The sequence below is a fragment of the Pelophylax lessonae genome (genome assembly GCF_965119305.1).
Source record: "Pelophylax lessonae genome assembly, chromosome: 3".
Classification (NCBI taxonomy): Eukaryota; Metazoa; Chordata; class Amphibia; order Anura; family Ranidae; genus Pelophylax; species Pelophylax lessonae.
Window position 1 is genome coordinate 557545427 of NC_138770.1, and position 13787 is coordinate 557559213.

At 41.0% G+C, this 13787-nt stretch overlaps 1 protein-coding gene across 1 annotated transcript in view; it reads right to left on the reverse strand.

The window, feature by feature from the left end:
• LOC309550624 (two pore calcium channel protein 1-like) overlaps positions 1–13787 on the reverse strand; it is a gene marked incomplete at its 5' end in the record, with an annotated part of 96911 nt that overhangs the window by 9231 nt on the left and 73893 nt on the right. Inside the window, one exon of the mRNA XM_082250962.1 lies at positions 7610–7723. Coding sequence (XP_082107088.1) covers positions 7610–7723 — 114 coding nt within the window. The remainder of the gene's footprint in view (positions 1–7609; positions 7724–13787) is intronic.

A 13787-nucleotide genomic window follows, 5' to 3' on the forward strand; every position in this document is an offset into this window, starting at 1 on the left:
GGAGGGTGTCAGTAGAGCAGTGGATGGTGTCAGTAGAGCAGTGGACGGTGTCAGTAGGGCAGTGGACGGTGTCAGTAGGGCAGTGGACGGTGTCAGTAGAGCAGTGGGCAGTGTCAGTGAGCAAGTGGAGGGTGTCAGTAAGCCAGTGGAGTGTGTCAGTAGGGCAGTGGAGGGTGTCAGTAGAGCAGTGGAGGGTGTCAGTAGAGCAGTGGACGGTGTCAGTAGGGTAGTGGACGGTGTCAGTAGGGCAGTGGATGGTGTCAGTAAGCCAGTGGACGGTGTCAGTAAGCCAGTGGACGGTGTCAGTAAGCCAGTGGACGATGTTGGTAGAGCAGTGGATTTTTTTTTATAATCTAATTTTACAATTTTATTATTTAACAGCCTTGTTTGGGGGCTTTGGTAAAATATCAGAGGTCTAAACAGACCCCTAACATCTCACTTTTGAGACAAAGAAAGGGACCGAGGACAGAGATTCCCCAGTCCCTATCTCTGCAGCCTCAGCTGCACTGGATAGTGAATGAATGGGAAGTGCTCTGTGCTGAGCAGCATACCATTCATTCAGAAACAGAAGCATAGCACCCCCCCCCCTCCCTTTCCCCGGCAGCAGCTGGCAGGAGAGGACAGAGGGATGCCATCAGTGCTGCAGGGAGCCATCATGGGGTGAATCAAGACAGGTGGCAAACCTGTCTCCTCCCGCACCTGGTCCGGCCGACTTCTCTTACCTGGGTGCAGTGCTTCTTCTGAGCCGAGAGCCAGGGACTGGTGGTGGCCCTTCCTCTTGAGAACCGAGCTGGGCAATGTGGACCAGGGTGAAAAGGTGACTTTCACTTTTGGGACAGGCGGAGTAATCTTTCGTTCCGCAGCTTTTTCCTACAAATTAAAGCCCTAGCCTGCCTCAGCGGATTGATATAGAAGAGGCCGCCGCCGGGACTTTAATTGTCGGGAGCCGCAGTATGGTAGATCACTACGCCTGCACCCGAAAGTGGTTAAATAGTTCCTTTTTCTGCCCCCAGTCCTTAGCTGAAAAATGGGACTTGGGAAGATTTTTTTTTTAAAATAGCTGCAGAGCCAGAGGAGGAGTTAAATTGGCAGGTCCTGGCAGAGCGATGCACAGGGGGTTGATTAGGGTGTGCCCCGGCACACCCGGCACACCCCGTGCGCACGCCTATGGGTGTTATTTATAGATGTTAATATCCAGTTATATTTTGCGCGTTTAGGAATTCATCCCGCTCTTTATTTATTTTTTTAAAACAACCTACTGCGCTGGTCAGAACTACTGTATTTCCTGAGGGAAAATATTTATAATTTTGTAGGTGAGTAGTCTAAAAGATATAGGCTACCTATAGCGCTTGCTCTAAAATCACCAGTGTATAAATATTCCCATAAATAAATATATATAAAATCAAGTGAATATGTGTAAAAATAATTATTTAGCAGCAGCTATAGTAAAAATAGGCTAGAAAATGAGTAGTCTAAAAAATAGGCTACCTATAGCGCTTGCTCTAGATACAATAAATAGTGAACACAAATATTAAATAGCATATGTAAAAATAGTCCAATATGCAGACGAAATCTTCAGTGAAAAATAAATCGCCAAGTGAAAATTCCAAAGGAAAAAATGTGCAAACAATTCTTATATAGCGGTGGTTCTTCAGTGCGAATTACTTCTTAAATAAAGTGCAGGTGCTGGGTGCCGTATTAAATCCAAGTGATCTTTTAGACTACTCACCTACATTTATCCTTTTACTATAGCAGCTGCTAAAATATAAATACTTATTGGAAATATTTATGCACTGTTTATTGTATGATTTTTAGAGCAAGCGCTATAGGTAGCCTTTTTTAGACTACTTATCTATATTTCTCATTTTCACATCTTACTGTGAAAAAGCCTTTCAAATCTCCTTTTCTTTCACCACTTAAGCCCCAGAAGATTTTACCCCCTTTCTGACCAGGGGGTATTTTGCGATTTGGCACTGCGTGACTTTAACGGACAATTGCGCGGTTGTGCGACGCTGTACCTAAACGAATTTGACGTCCTTTTTTCCCCCCATAAAAAGAGCTTTCTTTTGGTGGTATTTGATCACCTGTGCGATTTTTTGATCATGCGCTATAATCAAAAAAAAGAGCGACAATTTTGCAAAAAGAACAATATTTTTCACAGTTTTTTATATGAAATTCCCCAAAAAAATGTAAAAATCTAATTTTTTTACATTTTTGGCCAATTTGTTTACAGCTACCTATGTTTGGTAAAAAAAAAATCACAATAAGCGTATTTTGATTGGTTTGCGCAAAAGCTATTGCGCTTACTAAGTGAAGGATTTTTGTCATTTTTGTTGTTTAACGAGTAATGGAGGCGATCTGTGATTTTTTTTGTGGGACTGCGACATTGCGGCGGACAGATCGGACCCTTGACTGACATTGACACTTTTGGGGGTACCAGTGACATTACTACAGTAATCAGTGCTATACATATGCACTGTTACTGTAAAAATGACACTGGCAGGGAAGGGGTTAACTTTATTAGAGATGCAGTGACTATGTGTGTCCCTAGGGGCTTGCTTCTTACTGTGCAGGGATGTGTCTGTGTGTGTAACAGCACAGATCAACGGTCCTACATAGCAGGACCGTTAGATCAGTGCTCTTTCACACAGGAGAATGACAGGCGCGCACTCGCCCGCTATTGGCTACCAGGCTAGTGACGTACCGGTACGTCACTTCGTCTGGCCTGACCGCCGCAGTATATGTACTTGCGGAGGTCGGCAACCGGTTAAATATAAATAGTCCCCCTTGTTCTTTGTAATGGCCTTAAAGTGCATAACCTCTATACAAAGTTTACTATATGAGTGCTTATGTATTTATCTATGGGGATCATATCCCCCTTTATTGCCTCTTCTCAAAAGAATATAAATTTGGTTCAGCTAAGCTTTCCTCATAGCCAAAGTCTCCATGCTGTCATCATTTTGTTTGCCCTTTCTGCAACTATCTTTTATGTGAACTGGTGCCCAAAACTAAACTGCATATTACAGATGAGGTCTTATTTATGATTTGTACAGGTAGAAGATGGTTTCTTGTAAAAAAAAAAAAAAAAAAAAGGAAGGTATAGAGTCCAGAAAGAGAGGAACACCATTTTGTTTGGGTTAGAAACTGCAGCTTGGCATTGCATGCCATTTTTAAGTCTACCAGAACACCCAGATCTTTCTCCACCATTGACTCTCCCAGCTGTTCTCCTCCTAGAATGTATGTGGCATGCATATTCTTAGCCCCCAAGTGCATAACTTAATTTATCAACATTAAACCTCATTTGCCACAGTCACCCAATGAACCCTTTTACTGCCCGGTCCGTACAGCGTACTGACCTATAGAACTGCTTGCAGCTGGCCAGGTCTGTACGCTGTACAGACCTCATTCCTCCTTGTGTTAGAAGCTCATGGTCACTTCAGTGACCATGTGTTTATATCAGAATTGCTCAGCAGACTCCGCTGAACAAAACCCTAGCTCTGCTCAGCGGATGATAATGCAGAGAATACCTATGTATCCGATGCAGGTCATCACAGCAATCCATGGGCGTACACTTTAGCACACCCCACTGAACGTGGCCTTAGTAGGAATTTAGCAGGAATTACGCAAGTTATATTGTGTTTATGTGTGCAAATAAGGATTTTAGTTTTTTTTTTTTTTTTTTTTTTTGCAAAATGAAAAATAGTGATTTGATAAACATTTTCGCCAAAATCACAAGGCCTTAAAAAACGAAAACCTCCAAATTTTTAAAGAAATTTTGGGTACCTTTGATTTTCACCATTTTGCAAAATGACGCAATGTAAAAATTACAAATATTTGTCATTTATTAACTCCATACAGGTTAAGTTTTTATATTTAGTAGGAATTTTATAAATTTAGCTGTGTTTTTATCAGCGAATAATGGTTTTAGTGTATATATGGTTTGATAAACATTTGTGCAAATACAGCGGGGCCTAAAAAAAACAGTAGCACCTTCTTTTTATTCTAGAGGTCATATGCTTTTCAGAAAATATATGGTTTGGAGGGTCTTTCACTAATTCTGAAAGCTGTAAGAGAAAAATGAAAACCTTCAGATTTTTAGAGAAATTTGGATATTTACACTTTTGCGTACGTTTGATCTTCACCATATTGCAAAAAGGCGCAAGGCAAAAATTACAAATATTTATTACCTAATAACTTCATACGGGTTAAGCTTTTATATTTAGTAGGAATTTTGTAAAATTTGCTGTGTTTTTATCTGCTAATGATTTTAGTGGATTTTTAGCAAAAATATTGTTTTGACAAACATATATTCTACTGGTCATGTGCTTTCGGAAAATAGAAGGGGGGGGGGGGGTCTTTTACAAACTCTGAAACCTAAAAGGGAATAATAAAAAAACAACGGAAAAATTGCAAAAATTGTCTGGCCAGCTGAGTTTAAAAGTGGAGTACAGGGCCTGGCAAAGAAAGCATTGAAGTTGGCTTGTAAATTGGAGACATCCTGTGTAGATGTTATTCCACAACACAGCTTGGTGTCACCTGCAAAGACTGAATTGTTCCTTTTAATTCTAAACTCATTTATAAAATAGGTTAGGCAGTAGGGCTGGCATTATACTAATCGATTTTGATTGAACTTTTTTCATTTTAAAGAATGTTAGTTTGACTTTCATATTATTAGTGGGGTCAAATGAACATTTGTTTTTGACTGCAGTGATGAGAAAACGCGAAGAAGCAGGAAATTTTTCCTTGAACAAATTTCTAACCTGTGTTTTTTTGTCGGTAAAGTCTAATTTGTTCCAAATTGAATGTCAAAAGCAAATGGCATTTTGAAGTACTTTCGAATAACACTTGTCAAGCTGTTGAATGCACAAAGAATTCTTTAACACGTTTTTGTAAAAATGTTTGTGTGAACATTCGTTTAAATATCGACTAGTGTATAGCCAGCCTAAGGGTCCCAACACTTAACCTTGGGGTACACCAGAGGCAGAACGCAGGAGGTGCAGGCAGAGAGAGATCAAGCTAATGCAGAGATAGCAATGCGAGGGGATGTGTGGGTGATTATAGGGATCAAGAAGGGAAACAAATGCCAGAGTGTGGTGGTTGGGAAAGTGATAGATTGGAGGATGAAGAGGAAATAAGCCAATACCGACAGAGCTGGAGGGAACTATTGGTAGCCCAGGGACCCGGCAGGTGAGTAGATAGTGATATTAGCAAGAAGATATACGGTATATCTCAACATATACCTGCTCACATGCATATGGTTGGCATCCTGGGTTCGTTCTAAAGTATGTGAACTTAATACATATCCCTGCAGTGATCACTCTGGACAATTTATAAAGGTTCCCAGAATACAGGCCAGCCAGCATGTCTGCTTCATTTCTCATTTATTGTTTAATACATAGGATGCAGTATAATTTTTAAAGCTGGTTAAACTCAAACACACATTACTGTCTCACTGTACAATCCTCTTTAGATCTACCAACTATGTAGCACAAGGTACTACCTGGCTTGTAACTATCTACCTTGTTGGACACAAATTGAACGGATAGTTTATGAACTGTGTTCATAGGCTTGATTTAGGTCAGATGGGTTTTTAATGCAAAACCTGCATAACCACTTAAGGACCGGAAGGTTTTACCCCCTTAATGACCAGGCCATTTTTTGCGATACGGCACTGCGTTACTTTAACTGCCAATTGTGCAGCCGTGCGGCGCTGTACCCAAAACATTTGATGTCCTTTTTTACCACAAATAGAGCTTTCTTTTGGTGGTATTTGATCACCTCTGCGTTTTTATTTATTTTTCGCTATAAACAAAAAACCGCGACAATTTTGAAAAAAACAAAACAATATTTTTTACTTTTTGCTATAAAACATTCCCAATAAAAAAAAAAAAAAAAAATTTAAATTTTTGCTAATATGTATTCTGCCCTATATTTTTGGTAAAAACAAAAATCCCAAGAAGTGTATATTGATTGGTTCGTGTCTACAAACTAGGGGATATATTTATGTAATTTTTATTTATTTAGTTACTAGAAATAGCGGCGATCTGCGATTTTTAGTGGGGCTGTGATGTTGCGGCGGATAGATCGGACACCTTACTGACACTTTTGGGGGGGACCAGTGACATTACTATAGTATTCAGTGCTAAAAATATGCACTGTTACTGTACTAATGACACTGGCAGGGAAGGGGTTAACACCAGGGGCGATCAAAGGGTTAAGTCTGTCCCTAGGGGGTGCTTTCTGACTGTATGGGGGATTGACTCAATGGATGAACACAGAGACCTGTGTTCCTAAATAGGAGGAACACAGGATCCCTGTGTTAATCTCTGACAGGCAGACCACCTGTCTCCATGGGGAGCGATCGCGGCCAGAGCCGCTAATTGGCTCCCCTTCTGGCCAATCGGCGCGCGTGCGCCCCAATGATCTATTACACAAAGCATCGTACATGTACATTGTTTCGCGTAATAGACCCGACCTGCCGCAGTAAAACTATGGCAGGTGGTCAGGGCAAGTGGTTAAAGAAAGTCAGAAGGTGGTCAACTGCAGGTAAAATGCACTTGTGGATGAATTCTGAATGATCTTCGAATGGTCTCAAACTAATGCCATCAACACAAGCCCAAAGCCAGTTGACACACGCCCTTGGGTACGTCACTGTAATATATACAGTACAGTATATTACAATCAGATTGTAATCTGTACGGAGAACTTTAATTTGATAAACCTGTAGTTTAGTAGCCTTTACGTTTCATAAGCCACACTGAATATAAAAAGGTAAATATTGTGAAAGATAAACTGATGCGGACATTAAAATTAATACAGTATGTATTACTACCTCATTGATAGCATATTGTTTTACAGCACAGCATTTACAAGTTTTCAGTCATGGCACCCTTTTAAAGTATGTTCAACTTTAAAGCACCCCTGTATTACATTAGCTCTCTTGTGACATTAGAAACCCAACTTTCACATTAGAGTCCTCAGTACTCCCCTCCCCCATTGGAATGCTTAGTAGCCCCCCTCCCTTTATAGAAGAGTTCTCACTTTCCCCTTCTCCTCTTTCACATTAGAGTCCTTAGGGCCATCCCCTCTTTCACATCAGAGTCCCCCCATTAAAATTGGAATCCTCCATGCCCCTTCCCTTTTCACATGAGTCCTCTGCCCCCCCCCCTCTCTGTTTACCACATTAGAGTCCTCAGGCCCATTCCCTTTTTCTCCCTTTCACAATTAGGACCTCAATTCCTCCCATGCTTTCCTCATCCCTCCCCCCCCCCCCCCCAATTTTTACAAAAGAGACAGCCTTTTGTCCTTCACAACAGCAAGACTGCGGCAGCATGGCAGTGCCTGGAAAGCAAAGCAGGTCTGAATGGAAGTTGACTTCCGTCCCCTTCTAAATGCGGATTTAGAGCAGTAGTTCAGTTTACTTAGAGGTTACAGGTGTGACTGGTTAGCCAGCTGATAGTTACAGCCTGGGATTGTCTTTTGTAGTAAAATAGCCATTTTGTGGTTAAAAATAGTTAAATAGTAAATATTTTTTGAAATGCAAGTAACCTTGTTATTTACTTTGTACACAGTAATTAAACTTAAAAATACAAATTTATATATCACTTACTCTTGCACAGCCATACCCAGCTCCTGAATCTTGGTCTCAATAGTAGTTTCAACCTCACTCCTTGCCAATGAGTATTCCACAAAAAATGCTTCCAAAATAAATGCTACAAAGATGCTGAGAAATAAGACATACATCAATATCTGTGATACTGTTGGGTACATAAAAAAGAAATCTTAAAATTTTGGGGTTGGGTTACTTTTCCACCTAAAGAACTGGCGGTATTGCATAACATATTGTACTAGCTTCAGTTGGTCTATTCACACATAATGCCATTATGAGAATAAGAACAGAAAGTCCTAACTAGATAACCCGGAGTTTCTGAAAACATTGCTCAATATAAACCCACTGAAATATTTTTCATTAAAATAGGAGAATTTATTTACTTACTAGTAAAATCTGTTTCCTGAAATACAGTACAAGACACAAGCTTCTTAAAATGACTGGACTTCCAAAAAGCAATCCAACTGAGGGGTGGGTAAAACCGGAAACAATGCCAATAGGCCCACAAAACATACAGGGGAAGAAGGACTTGACAGACTTAGACAGAAGCTTGTAGCACCTTACACACAAAAAAGGGAAGGCTGGAAAGAAGGAAGACTGGAAGGAAGGAAGGAAGGTCTCAAAACGACCTTGTCTTGTGTAACACTAAGAAAGGCGCTTTACTGAATAAAGCTGCAAACTCAGACTCACCTTGCAGAGGTGATAGCCACAAGAAAGGCCAAAAGGTTGGCTTCTGCAGAGCAGAGGGAACAAGAACAGAACCCAAGGGTATACAGGGGAATGACCAAGGGTAGAGATGTGCACTACTCCCTGATCAAAAGGCATTAACTAGAGAATAAGATGCCAAGGCCTCTGAAATAGAATGGCCAAGGTTCAAGGTTGAGATTTGTCTCTTAATGGTATGGATGGTCAACTTTTGACCCAGAGCAGGCTAAAAAAAAACAAAAAACAGTATAAGTCCCACGTAGTGCTTTCTAGGATGAAAGTTCCTCGACTCGCACAGGACCATATCTTCAACAGCCATGCTGTTAAAGCCAGTGCGTTGGAATATTGGTCTGTGGGACAAGAGGTTTGAACAATCAGAAGATCCCACAGAGCCTCTACCAGGAGCTTGAGTATGTTGGAATACCACGGTTTTCCTGAGCCAACTCAGAGTAATAATCACTGGGATGCCATTTATCTCATTCCAGTGAAGTAAGCAAGGGAGAATCAATAGGGGCAGAAAGTACATCAGGTTGAACTGTGAAGGCCTGGGGAACCATGGACCTGGCAACGAGCCGGTCCAGTTTTGAGACGTTCTGCTCAAGAGAGGATCCAATCTGTTTCCTATAGTGCAGTGGGACTTCGGGTGCCTCCTTGATGATGGATGTAAGCCATGATCATGGCATTGTCCCCTTGTATTCTTGACAGCTGTACCCACAATAAAAGGAGTCCAGAATTGAACAGATAACCAAATCATCTGGAGTTTCACAATGTTGAGTTTCAGTCTGTTAAAGACTGTTCCTCAGCCCAACAGGTTGGCATCAGTATGAACCATCCAAAACTGTGGAGGAAAAAGGTTTCCCCTAACTCTGATGCCAAATTGGAAATCCACCAGGTCAGAGAATATCTGGCCTTAAGGTTCAGACACATCGGGCATCAATGGAGTTCATTTGTCCCATATGATTAGAATGCTGAATAAATCGTCTGGAGAGAAACTGGGTGCATGGCACCACATCTTAAGAGGCCTTCCTGATACCCAAGACTGTCATGCATGCATGAATTGAGTCCACTGGGGATCAATGGGCCCTTGAATTAGAATGATGGGAAAGAAGCTTGGCTGAAAGCAGAACGATGAAATTTTATGTCCAACCTCAGACCCAGCTACTCCAGTCTGTGAGATGTGTCTAGTGATAAGCTCTGCATAACGAAACCACAAACAAGGAGCACACAGCCCGATAGTACTACCACAGGCGTACTCTGGAAGGACACCTAAATGGCACTATGGTCATCGTGGACTGCAAAACCACAAGTAGGGTGAAAGGGGGGGGGGGGGGGGAGTAGCAGGCTCCTGGAATTTAATGTGTAAAGGACTTCCGCCCGGTTTACTCACCATATCAGCAGGAGGAGCAAGGAGTTACCTCCTTCCTTTGCCCTTTACACAGTGGGCATGCAGTCTTAGGGGTCTTCAGAGACTGGGCACTAAATCAGGCAGACTGCTGATCTGGAGGCGTAATGAACCCTGTGGCTAAATTCACATAATAGAGAGGGAGAGAGGGGGAGGAGGAGAGAGAGAGAAAGAAAATGAGAAAGAATAGCTCAGTGCTGCTGATCTCCTCAAACCTTTCAGACAGTTTCCGTGAACATGCACTTACTCCACCATCAGGGTCACATCATTTCTCATAGTTGGCATCCTGATGGCAAAAACAGTTTACCATGCCAGCACAATTTGTGGTGTAACAGCTAAGGATTGAGAGAGGCACTTGTGATGAATACTTGTTGTAGCTAGTGCATATCACCCATCTCATTATTGCAGACAGGTCCTCTCTCACATTGTGGACCAGAGAATCAAAGACCTAGGACCCTGAAGACCCAGTTTGTTGTGAAAGGAGTTTTAGGCGGGGTTCACACATATGCGAATTGGATGTGGGCTTCCCCACATCCAATTTGCATGACAGGAGAGTGTGACCGGCTCTCAATAGAACCAACTCATACAGCTCTGGGAAAGGGAAAGGAAAGGGTCCTGTGCATCTTTGCCTGGATCAGAACCAAACACCTAAATTGGTGAACAGGGACATACCGGACCCCCTGCTGTGAGCCGTGGATGCATCTTTAAACCTGCCCTCAGATAAATAATTCTGTTTTTTTACATTTTATTTTTAAACAAAAAAAAGGTAAAGCTTGGGTACAGAGGGTGGAGTGGCAGATGTTTTTTTTCCTACTTGGGGAGAAGACCTAATATACTGACAAAATGTGCTTTAAAATACTGTAGCTATTGGCTATTTTCAATACAACTTGGTAAAAGCTATAATTTTAATTTAGAGTTGTCCTTTCCAGTGTCCATATGTTATGCCTAAATGTAGTAGATCAGGCTCCAGAGTTTCTCTGGTTTGTTAAATGAATAGTGTAGTGAGGGCTCTCGCACTATAAAGTGATTGTAAAGTCTGTGTTTAAAAAAAAAAAAAAAAAAACACAACATGTTATACTTGCCTGCTCTGTTGCAGTGGATTTGAACAGGGCAGCCTGGATCCTCCTCTTCTCAGGTCCCTCTTTGCAGCTCCTGGCCCCACCCTCCTATTGAGTGCCCCCACAGCAAGCAGCTTGCTATGGGGGCACTTGAGCCGACCTGCAGCTCCGACTGTCCATTCAAACACAGAGCTGCTGTTCGGCCCGCCCCTCTTTCCCCTGATTGGCTGACTAACTTTGATGGACAGCCGCGGGAGCCAATGGCTCCGCTGCTGTCTCTCAGCCATTTAGGAGGGAGAGTCCTGGATGGGCGAGGGACTGGTGGACATCGTTGGACAGAGATCGGGTTCAGGCGAGTATTAGGGGGTGCTGGGGAGGATGCTACACACAGAAGGTTTTTTATCTGCATGGAATGCATGCAGATAAAAAACCTTCTGACTTTACAACTCCTTTAATTGTGAAAATCACCTAACAGCCGTCAAACACCGATATAGCTATACCATGGCTATTGAAATGTGAAAAAATCTAAAATGGTGCTGTGAGATTAGAAAATATATACAAAACTTCCTGTGATAATAATCATCAGATCAGTTATATACAGTGAAAAGATCATTCATACAACTGGAACATAATACATTGAAAATATTAAAATAAAATATTGAAAACAATAAAATCCTCTTTACTGTGCTCGAATGCATAAACACAAGTGCATCAATGACGAATAGTGAGCTAATGCACAAAAAAAAGTCCTTGTATAAATCAAACATATGTGTATCCAAAAATCTATATATAGCTCCTTCACCATGTGATGAACAAATCACACAGCTAAATAAAAATAATAATAAACTTTCTCAAAGAAATAACACCTCTGTGCTCACGGGCTGCTCAACTCACTGCTGTAAGGTAACAGATATTTAGATTCATGTATCTTTTAAGATGTGGCTCCTACTGTCTCCCCTTTCAACTGGGGTCTTTTCCTCTTTAAACTGGCTCTCTGGTGCGTCTCCTCTCTGTTTCACCAGGGGGTCAACCCTCATAGAACTCCATATGTGTGGGTATCAGAAAGGGTCTCCATAGTGTATTATAGTTGGTAAGATGTTTGTATATAAAAGTGAGTACCCATTTGTTTTCATAAATAAATGTCTTACCAACTATACTACACTATGGAGCCCCTTTCTTATACCCACACATATCATGGGGCTCTAGGAGGAGGGACCCCAGGCGGAACACAGAGGAGACGCACCAGAGAGACAATTTAAAGAGGAAAAGCCCCCAGTTGAAAGGGGAGACAGTAGGAGCCACATCTTGAAAGATGCATAAATCTAAATGCTGTTACCTTACAGCAGTAAGCTGAACAGCTTGTGAGCACAGAGGTGTTATTTCACTGAAGTTGTTTTTTTTTTTTTGCTGATCTTACATTTTGGGTAATTGATTTATCACAGGGTGAAGGAACTATATATTTTTCGATACACATATTTTTGATTTATACAAGGACTTTTTTTGTGCATTTGCTCCCTATTGGTCATTGATTCACTAATGATTATGCATTCGAGCACAGTAGATTGATAATAAGAGGATTTTATTAAAAAGAGAAGTGAACCTATGCACTACCAGTAAGGTATAAGAAGATGTGGAATCAAGAGATGATAAATGTAGTGGAACACCAGAAATCAGCAGCCAATTCAGTAGTGTCACAACATACTAAAAACAAGTAAATCGCAGAGAGAATAAGCGCTTCATTTCTGAAAATAGTGGACCACAGAAAAAAAGTATATGCAAAATATGACCAAATGTCAACGTGAAAAATGTGATAAAAACAGCAATGATCTAGAGCAATAAAAAGGCAATCCTAAAAAATATATTAGAATAAGATAAAAAGGGCTGATGAGATATATAAATAAATACAGTGATCAGTGCCGGATCATAAAAGAGATAAAATAAATACTGATGGTGGGCAACAAACTGGTTGCATAAATAACAGTGACGTAGCTGGCAATATTCAGTGCAGGTGAGAAGATATTCTGTGCAAAAATATTCAAAAGTGCAAATATAATGATAAGCAAAATGAATGCTATAAAGTGCTTGAAATGATGTGTATATCATTGAATAAATCAAAATCTAACAAAAACACAAAATCCCATATAAATAGGTGCAACAATTATATAGTGCTGATATTTTCAAGTGAGGATGATGAAAGTTCATATGTGGTCCAGTGACATTAAAGGGATGGTTCCGGTGACAGCCAAGTGCGGTATTTTGTGAGCTAGAAATCCAAATTAAGTGCAATGGCCGCTCACCTCCATTAACACTCAAATGAGCGTTTCGGTGTAATCAATCACCATAGGGGCCCTCCGGATGTTCTCCAATAAATAAGGGGCTTATTGGTGTAAATATATGGATCTCCACAATGAAATGCCCAATTGATATTCCTTTCCTTATAATGGTGTCATCATTCAGGTAGAAAATACATCAATATTCCTAAGACACTCGCTCATCAAAAATAAGTAGGGGCTCTCATAGTGTAGTAAATCAGGATATTTTAATAATATAAAATGCAGGAAAACTTACAGTTAAGACTGGATTAAAGCGGGTAGTAAGCACAGTACCGCCGATGCGGTATACTCCGATACTTCCGGTCTTGGCAGTAGACCGGAAGTGACGTCACCACGGCTTCTCCCGACGCGTTGCGTCACAAACACACGTGACTTTTTCAAGGGTAAGCCGCTAGGTGACTGTCTCCGGATATTGAACAGGTAGAGGTAACCAAGGGAACCAATTAGGAAGCCATCTGTTAACCCATAAGTGGCTATTGCAGAATCCAGGCAAAAAGTACCAACATGTCAGGTGTATTCGAATAATGGCTGAGAATCTCTATATTAAAACCGATGTATGCATCTACATAATATATATATATATATAAAAGGGGGGGAATCCAGCATGGAAATAAATAGAATGCCCATTTAAAAAGGAGCAAATCTATATGCATTAAAATTCACATGCATATAAAAAGAAA